The sequence below is a fragment of the Hypoxylon fragiforme genome (genome assembly GCF_022984875.1).
Source record: "Hypoxylon fragiforme strain CBS 206.31 chromosome Unknown GGS25scaffold_10, whole genome shotgun sequence".
Classification (NCBI taxonomy): Eukaryota; Fungi; Ascomycota; class Sordariomycetes; order Xylariales; family Hypoxylaceae; genus Hypoxylon; species Hypoxylon fragiforme.
Genome location: NW_026054765.1, coordinates 1,541,011 through 1,556,370, shown reverse-complemented (window position 1 = coordinate 1,556,370; position 15,360 = coordinate 1,541,011). Strand labels below are relative to the sequence as shown.

Sequence of the window (15,360 nt, the reverse complement as noted above, 5' to 3'; positions counted from 1 at the left end):
AGATGGACATCATTCCACGCCAAAGCCTGGAGGGAGTAGTACCCCTTGGAATTTCCTATGGTGGCTTTATAGTTAGTTCCAACCTTCCTTTGCCATTATATAGCTGAAAACTCTAGTACTGACGGTGACAAAGGCTGGTGTGTGGACTTCTGTTGCCGTGTCAGGGCTAATGCTTTTCTGCCGGCTTTTTTCCCGCTTCCGAGGTCCACGTCGACTATTCTGGGATGATGTGTTTGCGATCTCTGCTTACATCTTAGTTTTGATCACTGGAGCAGTATGGCAGTGGGGAGCAAAAGACATGTACTACGTGCTTGGCGTTCAAGCGGGTATCGAGCAATACGTGCAGGAGTTTTTCCTTCCAAGAATGAGAGCATGGCTCACTGCGTCGATAATTGCAGAGCTCTTCTTCTATACCGCTCTCCTCCTCATCAAGCTAGCGTTCTTGTTCTTTTTCAAACGCCTCGGTAACGGTATAGACCACTTCAAGTGGGTTTGGTGGCCTGTGTTTGTCATCACAGTGGGCAGCTATCTCGGTGCTATTGGCAACGTCAAGTACAGCTGCCTCATTGGTCCGCTTGAAGCAATCCTGGCCGAATGTAATACTGAACCAACAATCAAATTCGTTGTCAATACTCTCTACGCCAATTGTGCACTAGACGTGTTAACGGATTTCCTGAGTACCCACCTCCATCCATCCCCCCTTTATTCCCCCTTTTCTTGAACTTTCTTGTTACGAGCGTCTAACATCAGGCCATATCAGTCATGCTCCTCCCTACGATTTTGCTCTGGAGAACCAAGATCCGACTGGCTAAGAAACTTGCAATCCTTGGTCTCTTCTCGCTATCACTTATCACCATAGCCATCGCCATCGCTCGAGTCGCTGACATCAACGTGACGAAGAGACCAGACGGGAATCTTGATAACTCATATCTTTGGCTATGGAGTGTAATTGAACCAAGTGTCGGTACGTGTCGAGATGTGTTCACCCCCCTCTTTCCGCATAGCTTCTTCTGCCCATGAGAACCTTTCTCGCTCATATTTTTAGGCCTTGCTAACACAATGACTTACCGTGCCAGCTATTGTTGTGTCTTCTCTATCCGCATTCCCTCAGCTATTTACACAAGCGTCACGTAATAAGAAGCCTGCCTTCACTCCTTCGGAGACATATCTCAGGATGATGGCGCATATACGCTCGAAAAAGAAACAGGCAAACAACAGTTGGACGGAACTAATTTCTGTTTCACAGCCCACTGCCTTCGACGGATACCACTTCATTCCTGGGCCTGAAGTTTCGTCTCAAAAGAGCCAAGATTGCGAGCAACCTAGGCTGGTCCCCAAAACTCACAGACCTGTCGTTCATGCTTATAGAGGGGCACACCATGGTGTGCCTGACGGTCCTACAGACCAAATCATGCAGCAGATTGAGTTTACTGTTACGAAGTAACTGACACAACTTGAGGTACAATTTGGGACCTTGATAAAGAGATCTAGTTGAGGCGGAACAATTTCCATAGCTTATGCGTTGACATGATTATACGAGTTTGAGGTGACTAGGTGCCGAGGTACTAAATAAGGAAGATTGGGGGGGGGGCACTGGGTGATGGAGCTGGTGCATACCTACCTGCAGAAGAACGGCAACAGGAGCACGAGGTATATGGTTAGAATGGAGTGTATAGAGTCATATGGACAAAATGGCCTACTGAGATAGTCAAACGCCAGACCAAAAATTTAAGCTGTGGTGGATTTTGTAACCTGGTAGTTCAGCCAAAACCAGACGTGGCTTTCGGATAGGATGATCGAAGTTTCGATAAGTTCGACGATCTCCGACGAGTGATGGCTGCCAACATAGACGAGAAACAAAGGCAAATTCTGCAATGGGTGATGTCGAAATTACTAGTTAGGACCAGTTATCTAGCTAGTGATGCCATTGCGGCTCTCAGAGTTGATTGCGGGACACTGCGATCGAGGTACAATATCATATTCGGACTCATATTGTGCACTCAGAAGATGGATACCTATATATTCTGGAAAACAGACAATATGTACCATATGAAAAACGTCCGAAACTACTCCGTACGATGTATCTGAACTGGAACATTTTATAGAATGTCGAGCCTTCGCACACAAGCTCAACGGATGGGCGACAAAGGAGCATTTCAACGATATTATCCATGGCCACTATTCCCCACCTAGGCACCTATGTACCTAATACGGGTTAACTCAACACATAGTAAGTAATGGATTTCTGTGATATAGCTTCTCTCTTATGACTATATTATCTCCAGTGTATCTTTTAGGGACTTGAGAAAAGTGCATTCTGGAACAGTACCTAAGGTCGCATCATGTCAAGACAAAGTCACAAAGTCATGTGATTCACAGGTGGTCACGTGATCCTATGTCAGGAGTAACTAATGCGTTGGCATTCTCATATATTTGTGTATTTGATGAATTCTTCGTGTTCTAATTCTGCTTCGCAATCAGTACAACTTCTGCCTCAATGAACGATTGTAAATTCTCACTAATCTCGATTCAATGTCACCCAGGCACAGAATAAGTTACACAGTGTATGTACCTACTGAGTAGACACCAAGTCATATTGAGGCTGGACCGGGAATACTAGGTAGGTATATCCGTTTCTGCTAAGTCAGCTCTAATACATGCGCCTTGCGATATTCGGTATACATTTGTTCAGGGACTTAGCGCGTCTTACGTACTTGTATTATACCTGGTTACCTAGTAGGTACCTAAGACCTACCTAAGGCGCCTAAGGCAGTGTGACCCCTATTGCATCAACAGAATTCTTCGAGCCCCAGCACGCCCAAATTCTTTCACATATCTACCTACCTAGGTACCTAATATGGCTTTTACATCCAAAGCACCACATACTTGCAAATACTGCCAACAGATCACCCTCGATCTCACGCATTCTGGGAGCATCACCCAGTTCAGCTGCGGGGTGGAAGAGGCAATTGGTGCAGATGAGGCTGGCTGCCCACTATTCCATGGATTCATCGATGATTTACAGAAAAATACTTCGACACGTAATATTCTAGCCACTGGGGGCATTTTGAACTTGGGCCTGCGATATTTGAAAGAAGACTTGCCGTTTAGTCCGGCGATAATTGAACCCTTAGTGCGCGAAACATCGGATGATGAGTGGCAGCATGTTTTCTTTGGGAAATTCCCATCCTTGTCGTTATGGACATGCGAAGGTATTTTACCTACATCTCTTGCCTTATCTACCTAGTGCCCATCTTACTGAAAGGCATGGCATATGAATAGGTGATGCTGCGTCAGCCGACATTAGTACCCGGCCTTATGAGCTAGACAATGCGTCCGTTGCCAGTGTCGACTTTGCTCGCAACTGCATTCAATCATGTCAGCTCAACCACGATGAATGCCGGCGATCCACGAGTGACTTGATGGCCCGTGAGGGGCCAACATCAATCGACCCCAAGGCTATTCCTTCCCGCCTCTTATTAATAACTTCAACTAGCTCGGGGCTTCATGTCGAGCTCGTTGGTAAGGGGCTGCCATCCGCTATCAAAACAAATTCAGTAGCGCTCGACGGTTTCGCTATTCTCTCCTATTGTTGGGGAGGACCACAGCCAGTGGAACTGACCAGGCGCAATATTCTCGACTTTGGGAAAGGTATCCAAGTATCCAAGCTACCCAAGAGCCTCCGTGATGCGGCATGGTTTACCCATAAAATAGGGCTGAAGTACCTCTGGATAGATGCTCTGTGTATTCTCCAAGACAACAACGAGGACAAGGTTCGCGAGATCTCTCGAATGGAGCTCTACTACGGGCAGAGCACCGTCACGATATGCGCCGCCTCGGCAGCCAAGTGCACCGATGGCTTCCTTACGTCGCGCGAGGAAGATCCTGCTACATATGCCATCGGCCCTATCCAGCTCCGAGCCAAAACCTCATCGGGCACGCTCGGCTTCGTTCAGGGGACCGCTGAGTCTGATTACTTCAATAACTGGAAGCCTCAGGAGCCGATCACACTCAGGGGTTGGACACTCCAGGAGGCCTTGCTATCCCGACGCATTCTCATATTCTCGTCTGATCATTTGCACTTCACCTGTACTGTTGCCAACGCTACCTGCGGCGGCATAGAGCCAAAACTAAAACCTCGGGTAATGACTGGCTACGAGTCTCGGGTTGAGGGTGTACACACCCTCTCCGGGTTACGAAGCTATCCGGTAAGAGAGGTATGGACTAAAGTCGTCGATAGCTACACGATAAGGGGCTTGGGGTTTCCGACGGACAAGTTGCCAGCGGTTTCGGCCCTGGCCTCGAGTCTCATCCCCATGGCAAGGGCGCGCAACCAAAAGGTTGAATATCTTGCCGGTCTCATGCTCGACGCTTCAGAACCTGAGAATTACTATTGGCGAACCGAGTTTCTCTGGAGAGTACATCATGTGCAAAGCACGTGCCACATCCCCATTGGCTCACCATCATGGAGCTGGTCTTCGGTAAACGGTCGCATTTCCATGTATGTCTTCAGTCAGCCGAAGCCCTGGTCCAGTACTGATGGCGTACAACTTCTCGAGTACGGGGTTGATCTCGAGAATGAAATCGCACCCTTCGGTGTTGTTAAAGGAGGTTTCGTCAAGATACACACGAGAACCAAGAGTTTAAACGCCAGCATAAAGAATGTAGACTACACGATTGCGATGGATTATGACCCTAGTGATAGGATGGTAGACCCGAACCGAACCTTGTTGGCACTGTGTCCGGACACGCCTAAAGGAGTTGACAGAATCGAGCTGGCCATACAAGGGGAACTGGACTTACTTCTTGTTGAACTCATTCCCTTCTATGAAAACTATACATCCCCGGCAGGCCTCATCGTGGCCGAGGCGTCTGGTCCGAATCGTTATGTTCGTGTGGGGATTTATGAGTGTCAGCAACGAGACCATCAAACTGGGGCAGAGTTGGCGATGAGGAAATCTTTTTTTGACAATTCGTCAGTTCAGGATGTGTATATTGTTTAGGATTAAGATATCTATCGATCTATGACCCCTAGTGTAAAAGAAAACTCCCAAATAGTGTATCGCAAATCATGGTATCATGGTACCACCTAGGTACATGGCCCTATGCCGATTCCCAGTTCCCAATAAATAACCTCCCGTAGCTTCTGTTCATACCACCTACTATCCGGTTAAGTAGGTATGTATCCCATTCTAGATGAAGCATTATTGAAATATCCGTAAAATATGCGTGAAATATCCGCCGTTCTCATTCTGTAGTCTTAAAAGGGGGGAGATATCGCTATCCCATATCGTGTAACTCTAATAGGTCTATGCCGCACAGTTTTATATCCTATCGAACAATAGGATAAAGATGGTATTGCAGGCTTAAGAAAGGCGTGATAGGATTGCCGAGAGCTCAGCTTCAACACGTGCCTTGTGGGCAGCCTCGATGTCTCGAGGAGGGAGATCTGAGGGGACAACCGTGCTGGGAGGACTGGCAAGAAAGGCGTCGAACCGATATGTCGAAGCATCCCCACTGTGTCCCGTCTGTGAGACGATATCTTGCATGGTCGGAGCATTGGTGCTGCTGTGGTATAGTAAAGCATCGTTCCTCAATTAGCTTCTCACTCTAATATTGAATCGAGACATCTCGAATTCGGAAGTTCGGGTGATCCTTACCCATTTTGCATGGCAGGAATATTATATTGAGAAGACATTCTTGTGTCGGTGGAAGGTTACGTAGGGTATAAGGCTGTGTGCCGATATCGTGTGATTGACCGTTTATGCAGTGGCACTGGTAAGACGGGAGTTTCAAGTGCTTCTCTCTTTGGTTTCGATACACTCAGCTACTTTTTTTAAGAATTGGAAGTAGTAGTTATAAGATGATGAAGAGTAAGGTATCATTAGGGGTTTTGTTTCAAAGAAAAGAGCAAGAAAGCGACGGTTGAAAGTGCTCTTTATGAAGTAATTCCTAATGTCTGCCCAGATAAGTCTAACTTTCCATCTCGTCATGGCTCATCATTTAGTGACTACTAGGTAAGTACGATTACTGAAAGGACCAAAGGAGCAGGTTAGAGTATTTCCAATCTAGGCAGATCGGACTCATTCTATTCACGGGAAAAACCTACGTGTTGAGTCGTGTGGCATATTTGCCTACCTAAGGCAGGTACTAAACGAACCACGAACTCGTTCTTAGAAATCGTTAAGGTGAAACATACCCTACATCACTCACAGGTGCCCAAGAACGGTTAGGTCCTAAAGAGTCAGTAAGCTCTCAGGGGGCTTAGAGTGGAAGTGTCTAGATGCTCCTGGTCTAGGAAGAAGGCCAAACAAACTCGAACACTTTGTTGATATGCTAGCAGGACCACAATGAGAATTAATGATCGATACTCAACAGTCACGTAATGTAGCGTGGGTGTAGCACTAACATGTAATGCTCAAAGAATTGTATTGGATATAATCAAAGTACTACCAGTCCACAGCAGAATCCACCACAGCAGAATCCACCACAGCAGAATCTCATTTGCCTCACCCCAGGTCAGGAACGTACCCCGTTGCATTTGAAGTAGAACTGTAGAATAACCTGATCTAAGAGATGGCTCAAGAGAATTGGCATGTTTGTGTGGAGGCGTGTATGAGAAACCAGTAAGCTCTTAACATTCATGTCCTTCATGATAGAGTATCAACAAGAAGTATCCTATACAAAATCAAGAAACTTTGAGTCTTTGTAGGCAGTCTTTGACTACCATAACTCAATCCCCATCGTCATTGTCTTCCTATTCTCTCCTTCTGACATATATTTTAGGATTCCTCAAACATCTATCTAGGTCTACCCAATAAAGCACCTCCTACGTGTGAATGTTGCGCCTTGGAAGTTCTGTGAACCATCAACTTCGCCTAGCCCTAGGTTCGGGGTGAATACTGCCTCCGAACACTTCTTGTGTCTAGGTAGGCACCAAGTTTGTGTCTGGCATTAGGCCGCAATAGCAACATTTACAAGTGAAATGCACGAATAGGATTCACGGGGCCAAGGCCGCTGCATGGGCCCGAGAAACGCCACTGTCGTGTTGTTTCTCCTTCACTCTCACAAGGAAGATGACAAGTAAATCTTCACAGATATATAGAGTGTGTATCATTGTACTGTTTGCTGATAGAAAGCCTGTACGGTGAATACATCAAGAGAGACGATAAAGAGGGAGTGAGGCAGATGTTCGTGATGTGTTTGCTTTCGATCAAGGCGATAAACGTTGATATTGTATCACACATAACCATAACCATGACATAGATATAAACATGATCCATTCCTATCTTGGGTGTAAATCTATTTAGTGAAAAAGGAACGGAAGGACAGCTGCATGAAAGAGTTCTTGTAGCTTTGGCTATATTTGTGTGGGAAGTGGTTGTTGACGAGAACACTCCAAGACCTGATCGTTACACCTACTGTTATTTTCAGTAGGTATCATCCATTTATGACGTGGTAAATGTTTCTTAGGTAGCTTCTCTGGGCAGAGGCTTCAAGTATCCTACCAAGGTACATTCATCCTGAATGTGGGAGGACTGGCGGTGTTCAGCGGCGAGATACGACATATCTATTTCACTCTTGTATGGAAATATTTGTATGTAGCCCCCGGGTGGGCAGGGGTGTCTCTTTCGTAACCATCATGACACTTCATGACTCCAAAGGTATCGGCCCCAGATCCGTTTGGTTGTAGAAAAGCCCAGAATCGAAAAGAATAGTAGAAAGTAGGAGCAAACCATCATCGTCAACTGGTCGTACAATGCCAGCACACTTGTTAGAAAGCCATGTCAATTAGTCGATCGAGATTAGAAGAGAGATGGTATGGAAAAAGTAATAGATTGTTAAAGTAAATAGGTAGAGGGATTCTGAGACATAGGTCCAGCGTAGAAATTCCCATTTCAGTAGCATATTTGATAGAAACAACGTCTATAGGTAGGAAGTCGTGGAGAGTAATGGCCTGTATACTTATACTATAAGACAATCTAATATAGTTGGACCAAACGAAAGTTTCCAATGATCAGGTAAATACAAATCCCTTACATGATTCTTCCGCGAGACGAACGGGACCGAAGAGTGGGACAGTCTGGAAAGTAGATGCTGCATGACTTTTTTGTTGCCAACAGACAGTTGGTGTTGCCATTGACTTGCATAGAACTGGAAGTACCAAGGCCCAAACACTCCATTAGAGGTCATTACTCGCCAAGTAACTCCAGTCTTTGTCCTAGAGGTTTGTATGTGTCTTGTCGGAATCTAAGGACATAAGACGCGGAATGGGTTACAGCCTTATCATTGCAATAAGTACTTGCGAGAAAACGCAAAGCGACCTAACGAAATAGTTTCAGATGTCTGTATAGATACGTATAGTAGAACAAGTACTCCTGCAAGATATTAATGGTTGCGGGTTTTGAGAATTATCTGATTGCGTTTCCCTTGCATTAGATTAAGCACCCCTATTTCTGAAATCATTGCTGTCGTCAGAGATAGGGATAGAGCCTCATAGTAGCTATCGGTTACTGATTGTTGATCATACGCTGTATCGTCGAGAATTGCCTTTCTTTAAATTAAGTATTGTACACGTCTGCTCCGCACCCGGTACTACGAAAAGCCTACAGGGTTCGTTTATTTATTCCTTAACAAGACTCCTCTTCCGACTCCTCAAGTCCAAGCCAACACGGTGATCGCTCCTTTTGCATAAAGTATGCAGGTAGCCGTCTTGACTGTACCATAGAATGCTCCAAAACTGGAGGCTTCGGGTTCTCGGATTGGCAACCCCAAAGTGCCCTCCCAAGTCTGATACATTGATCTGTTAACCTGGAAGAAACAACTGTTTTTGGCCTTGCTAGATTAGATGATAGGTAATAAGAATAAGAACTTTGGGTTCAGATTTCTTTCTGGTCTTCCCAATCCTTTCGGTGGGTGCGATTGGAAGACTGGCAGGGTCAGTTTCCTATTCATCAAGCATGGGCAAATATACTACCTAGGTAGGTGTTGTAGGTGCCTGAGGCACCATAGGCTCCACTAGGCCATATAGCCATATATTGGCACTCCGCCAGAGTAGTCAGAAGTAAAGCAAGCTTTCTTCCTTCCATCTTCCTTTTTCTTGGTTGCAGTTATACTGCAACAATAGGTATACATTCAGATAATGTTGCGATCTTCTACATCCGCCCAAGTGTTACCGATTGCCTCGACATACTCCCGAAACATCTCAACCTACTTCAGCACATCCGCCATTTTCTTTGTGGCACTCTTCATCCCATCTGCGCCGTCAAGCACGTGCTTGAAGAGTGAAGGATAAGAAGATCGACGAGGGCCACGATATCCTCCATTTCAAGCCATCAATAACGCTCTTGATAGCCACAACATTCTGGTTAAGGCGCGCGTCTCCTGCCGTAGAAAGAGGTAGTGTCCGGATCTTTACCAAATACCAACAGAGCTCCAACGAACCATAACGATAATCTCCTCCTATACCACTAGCCACACATATCTGAGCTCCCACACTTCATCAAGGTCAAATTCTGGAGGTGGTAGAATGCAATCGTGGTAAGGGTTCAAGTTATATGTACAGTAATAGATGGGCATCGAAGGTAAGCACGGAACCACTCCTAGCTCTGGTCTATGTTGCCACGAGATGATATCCTATTTAAGGAATTCTCTCCCATTTTCTTGAAACGTTATTTTTGAATCAAATGGATAAGAAATGTACACATTCAAGACTCAGTATGGTGGCATGGTGGCATTATTCATCGTAAAGCGTATGTATTCATAGGTAATTTAACAAGAATCATATAAGTAGTTCGAATACCAAAGTTTGGTCTTCCTCCATGTATCAGTTACTACATAGGTAGTTGAAAAAAAAAAAAAAACATACAACACCAGGGATTCGCTGGTCGTCACCGACCCAACTACTGATCTGGCGGTATCTGGCTTATCTATGGGAGAGCGGACGGGATCCCGAGTTTTCCAAATCCTATGGTCGTATGTGCTAGATTAACCTGTAGTTAGCGTTTATATACCTGTCGGTGTGGATCTTAGACAGTGTCTAAACAGGCCGCTAGCAGCAATCCCGATACCTCTACACTAGATGGCTTCAAATTCTTGATTTTGTAGAACTTCACATAGACCTTAATAAAAGCTTTCCACCCACAGTCAAAGATGCACGCCAGCGAGGCATTCACCGATTTGAACACCTCTTGGCTACCTATGGAAACATTCATGTAAACACAATAATCTTGCTTGAGCATGAGATGTAAGTTTGTGAGAGAAACAAGCCTATTGATGATTCCCCTACCATCAAACACCGAAGTAACATCTCGATAAATGATTAAACAATGCCATAACTCTGAAATCTTGGAGACGTAAAGGGGGATACCTATGTATGCCTACTAGCATTCAGGGGTTACAATGCTGAGTAATAAGCACACATTCTATGGTTGGAAATCCTTATCGATAATTGAATACTAATTATCGATAAGGATGCACCCAGGTAATTAAGCTACTAGCCAAGCCAATCACTGACGTAGTTTCAATTATTTCTACAATTTCCGTCCAATGGATATCTTCACAGCTTTGCGACAATATCGAACCATTCATACAACACATACCCATATATCCATAGGTACCTACTTGGTCGTACGATTTTATTTTGTTTAAGACGAAGGTTAGAAGGTGTCATCCATTACCAACCAACAAAAAGATACAAATCCCCCTTCTGATGCTCTTGAACACCGGGCTGCGCATCGCGCAAGTCCAATCTCAATTTTTAAGCACGAGGACACATTCAATTGTTCCTCTCGTCGCAAGTCGCATTTCGAAGAGATCTGCTGCCCCGATATACAACTACTACTACCACTGCTACTTAACAAAACCACACCGACGATTCGCATCCACGTCCACAACGTCATCGCCTGCCAAGGAAACCAGCGAACCACCCAAATCCGTTCCCGAAATCGTCTTCTCAGGCGGCCCCTTTGAGCCCCTCACGCCCGCCTCCCTTCTCAACCCCCCTGCCACCACCCGTCCACCCCCACTCGACCTACCGGTCCGCGAGCCCTCCGTCTCGCTAATCAAGCATCTATTCCGGCTCGGCAAAGCCTACACCACCTTCTACAAGTCCGGGATCGTCGCCATCTACACCAACTACCGCTTACTAACCGCGACCCGACACAAAGACCCCACCCCGGCCTCCGCCATCCACATCGAAGCCGTCGGGTACCCTACCCGCGCTGATGCGCTCCTCTACCACCGCGTCATCCACGACATCAAGCGCCTCCCCATCTTCGGGATCCTCCTCATCATCTGCGGGGAGCTCACCCCCCTCATCGTCCTCCTCTTCCCGCGCCTCACGCCCTACACCTGCCGCATACCAAAGCAGATCGAGTCGATGCGCGCGTCCGCCGACGCCCGGCGCGCCGCCAGCCTCGCACAGCTACGCTCCAAGCTCGATTCCCTCAAAGACGGCACCGCCGCCGCCAAGGAAATCGAGGAGAGTCTCAGCAACGCGCACATATGCCGGAGCCTCGGCCTCACCAGCCCGGCGTGGGACAAACTACACCTCCGCTCGCCCTTCACCGGCACCAAGGCGCGCAAGATGGTCCAGTACCTGGTCGGCGACGACACCGCGCTGCGGATCAACGGGGGCGTGGACCCGCTGGTCGACGAGGAAGTGGTTCTCGCGTGCGAGGAGCGCGGCATCAGCGTCTTGCACCAGCCCATCGACCAATTGCGGACGCAGCTAGAGAACTGGCTTCGGCAGACGGCCCCTCATGATCACCATCATCAGAAGCCCAAGTTCCAGCCCAAGCTCAACCACTCAAAGAAGGGAGGGAAGAAGGAGCATCACGCGCCGCCAAGGGAGAGGTGGGGCCATGGGATTGTCGCCGAGAACAAGGTCCGGGAGTTGCTTGTTGGGTTCAACAGCAAAAAGATATAGCAAGGTATATGAGCTTCCCGGTCACACGAGCATTAGTCATCACGATAGGTATCATGAGTAGTTTTCACCTATGCATTTGCTGGTATATATACATAGCATATTTGTACGATATGGCGGGTTTAAAAAAAAAAGAGTATTGGTGGACTTAAAACTCGGCTCACAAAAGGAGAGTAGGTAAACAATACGTACTATAAATGACTCACGTGATTCAATGAGCATCCAGCTTCCTTAAGTGTCTTAACTGTCTTCTGTGTATTTATTTATCTTGGTTTGCATTGAGAAGCTGAGTTAGGCCAAGCCAAGCCATCATAAACTTTTATAAGTACAGTACTAAGAGTATTAACCCTAAGAACCCCAAGTTCACATGGCACCCTTTACCCACGCAAAGAGATTTGTGATTGGGTGGGGTTTCTAATGACTTGCTCCCAAGATAGGTACCAGTTAATAGTTCACTGGCGGTATCTGGCCAGCTGTGCCATGATATTCTGTACATGTTGTGCGGATTCACCGCTGCCACTATTTGGGGCGCCGTTCATAGGGCCCGACGGATAACCTCGGCTGTGGTGTGAATTCGGTCCAGGGGCGGTCACATGGCTACTTCTCCCCATGGTACCCAGCATCCCATTCATATCGACTGGAGCACCTCCCACGGGTTGACCATAACTGTGACTTTGTGGGGGGGCTTGTTGGTTGTGGAGAGTTCCTAAGATCCTTTGCAATGTGGCATTGTCCAAGGAGCTGCCCGAGTTGCTAGGAGGGGGTGGAATGCCAGCGCTTGGGTAAGGCTGCACTGGGTAAGATGGTGGTAAATACGGAGGTTGGGCAGGAGGTGGGTAGTAGGCTGGTGGGTACTGTACGCCATAGGGAGGTTGTAGTGGAACCTGCGATTTGGCACGAGCCACAAGCTGTGCAGCAATGTTGGGATCTAGATCCTGATATTGGTCATACTGAACATTGTCACGCCCAGCAGAGCGATTAAACACCTGTAGTGAGATGGTCGCGGTTTGCTGCGCCCGAAAATCAAGTTCAGCAACCGCATGAACACCTTCCATCACTTGACGTTGAATGACAGCGTCGCGAGGAAAATGAGGATGAAGAAACATGACTTGAACCCTTAAACCCTGGCTGACGAAGGTTCGCTCTACCCAACTCACAAAGTCTCGATCGACTTCTTGCAATAACAAGAATTGAACGTCGGGAACTTCTCCACCATATCGACGGGGGATGTCAACATCTGGCTCAGATATATGGCGGCGATGAGGACTGCGACTTCGACGTCGGTAATGGTCCGAGTCGCGTCTTCCATAATCTGGTGATCTGGAACGGCCACGAGGGCTATAGTCATCGTAATAGCCTCGGCCACTACTGGGAGACATTTGTTGACGGTGGCCTCCTCGTTTGGGAGAGGGTTGTCGACTGGGACGATAATCGTCGCGTCGGCGATTGCTATCATGGCGGTCGCTGTCCCTTTTGCCTTTGTTGCCACGCCTCTCTCCATCTCCGTCCTTCTTTTGAGTACGAGAGAATTCTAGATCTATAACATGGTTAGAATCAGACAAAGTCTTAGGTCAGAGTGGAAATACTCACGGATCTTGCGACCTCTGACTTCTATACCCTGTAAGTGGTCCATTGCAGCTTCGCCCTCCGCTAGGGTGTGGTACTGCACAAAGCCATATGCCTGCTTGAGAGAAATTTGTGCAAGGCGTCCGAACTCAGAGAAGATGTCAAAGACTTCTTTCTTGGTAACCCGGTCGCTGGATAGGTTTCCTGAGAAAATATTAGCTGCTGAGACGTGCAAAAGATTCCGCTAAACGTGCCAATGAATAGTCTAGATCCCTCTGGAAAGCGATCCCATTTAGCTTCTGATACGTATTGACGTTCTTCTTGGAGAAAGGTTTCCCATGGCTGGGATGGCTCAGCAGTCTGGAGTTGTGTGGGCGCTGCTGTTGCGGCTACGTTATAAGAGTTGTCAAAATGTGCTACTGGAAGAGAATGAGCAGGGAAGGTAGCATAGGAAGAAGATGGAGGAGGTGGAAGAGTATCACGACGGTCTGGAGCGGTTCCAGGAGCCCCAATGGGATAAGTGCCCGGGGGCGGTGGAATATTGGACATAGCCATGGTGGCATTGGAGTAAGAGCTTGCTGGCTGATAGCTGGGAGTTTCTTCTGGGCGCACATAGGACTGAGTGGGCTGTTGGGGCATCGGGGGTCTAGGAGGAAGGGAGACTGCTTGGGGGGGAGCAGTACGATGGGCAGAACTCTGCGATGTCGAGATTTGGTCGGTATCATCTGCAGAAGCATTTCCTATGATTTTATCGACAAGGCTTTGGATATCAGTCTCATCATTAACAGCACTCGATGGATGATCACTGTTCTCAGTAGCGGCTGTGATGGGTGGCTGGTCTGCATCTGTTGACGACGCGTTTACAGACTGTTCCTCTCGTGGCTTTAGTGGCTGTTGGGCCTCTGTTGGGTTCGAGATTGGAACATGTTGGTGTACATCTTGGGTAGTATGTGTGGAGATGTCATGTGAACGAGAGGCGGCTTCAGAGTAGTAAGTCAGGGACTGAGACGTATCAGAACTAAGAGTGGATTCGTTGTTCTTGGATACATCTTGTAGGACCTCAGCAGTACCGTCGTGTTGACCAGAATGCTGGGCATTTCCATCTTTATCTTTGATTAAGGACGTGCCATCTTCCTGACCCTCAATTTTGCCATTGCCGACGACATCGCCATAGAGACTATCATTGTCTGAGCTAGCAGCTTCGTCGACATCATGGCTATCATATTGGCCGTTGGTTGCGTTCATGCCGTTTTCAATCCTAGCACCTGTTTGTTCCAGAGCTGTCAAAGAGGCCGGAGTAGCTGTATATGTTGGGCCGTTTTGGCCGCTGCTGGAAAGCGACATGTTGGACAATGTATCGGCCTGATCTTGCAGGGTTGGCACTACTACAGGAGAAGATGGATGAACAGGTGCCGGAGATATTGGAATCAGGTTGGCGGTTGCCAGAACTTCGGGGGACCTTTCCGTCATTCAGGTAACATGAAGTGGCAAGACGGATTAGATATGCTTTCCCAGAAACCTCAAATTTGAGCTACGAGGTAGATAGGGTTTGGTTCAATGAACGTTGAGACTTTGACACGAGACCGTCTCAAGGTTGATCCATTCGAGTAGACGGGGTATCAAAGTGGATGAGAAGTCAAGCTAACTCGACGATAAACAAAGAATATGAGACTTGGGTACTAAGGACAGAGGTGGGGGAGAAAGAAGACGGAATAAAGATGGAGATAGGGCCTTCACGAAGGGGTTAGTAATACGCATGGGATATTATAAGCGTAGCTGCAAACACAGATGTTGTTTACTCGAGAGTTGGCATAGAAGTCTTTTCTGGTAGCTCCCGATAGCTCCCGGTAGCTGAATGGATCGATATA

At 47.2% G+C, this 15,360-nt stretch overlaps 4 protein-coding genes across 4 annotated transcripts; 3 read left to right on the top strand and 1 right to left on the bottom strand.

Moving 5' to 3' along the window:
• Positions 1-2: 2 nt before the first annotated feature.
• Positions 3-1,444, top strand: GGS25DRAFT_526347 (uncharacterized protein; the record flags this gene model as incomplete). Its single annotated transcript, XM_049264966.1, has 4 exons — positions 3-71; positions 134-677; positions 761-964; positions 1,077-1,444. 4 exons carry the CDS (start codon positions 3-5, stop codon positions 1,442-1,444), a joined length of 1,185 nt encoding a protein of 394 aa, XP_049112375.1.
• Positions 1,445-2,457: 1,013 nt separating this feature from the next.
• On the top strand, positions 2,458-5,110 carry GGS25DRAFT_510871 (HET-domain-containing protein). Its single transcript, XM_049262681.1, has 2 exons — positions 2,458-3,212; positions 3,283-5,110. The coding sequence occupies exons 1-2, from the start codon at positions 2,858-2,860 to the stop codon at positions 5,001-5,003; spliced, it is 2,076 nt and encodes a 691-aa protein (XP_049112374.1). The 5' UTR covers positions 2,458-2,857; the 3' UTR covers positions 5,004-5,110.
• Positions 5,111-10,547: 5,437 nt separating this feature from the next.
• GGS25DRAFT_510867 (uncharacterized protein) lies at positions 10,548-12,147 on the top strand. Its single transcript, XM_049262680.1, has one exon. It carries the CDS (start codon positions 10,712-10,714, stop codon positions 11,927-11,929), a length of 1,218 nt encoding a protein of 405 aa, XP_049112373.1. The 5' UTR covers positions 10,548-10,711; the 3' UTR covers positions 11,930-12,147.
• Positions 12,148-12,263: 116 nt separating this feature from the next.
• On the bottom strand, positions 12,264-15,196 carry GGS25DRAFT_87804 (uncharacterized protein). Its single transcript, XM_049266099.1, has 3 exons — positions 13,747-15,196; positions 13,517-13,696; positions 12,264-13,463 (listed from the first exon to the last, which is right to left on the bottom strand). Exons 1-3 carry the CDS (start codon positions 14,960-14,962, stop codon positions 12,379-12,381), a joined length of 2,481 nt encoding a protein of 826 aa, XP_049112372.1. The 5' UTR covers positions 14,963-15,196; the 3' UTR covers positions 12,264-12,378.
• Positions 15,197-15,360: the final 164 nt, after the last annotated feature.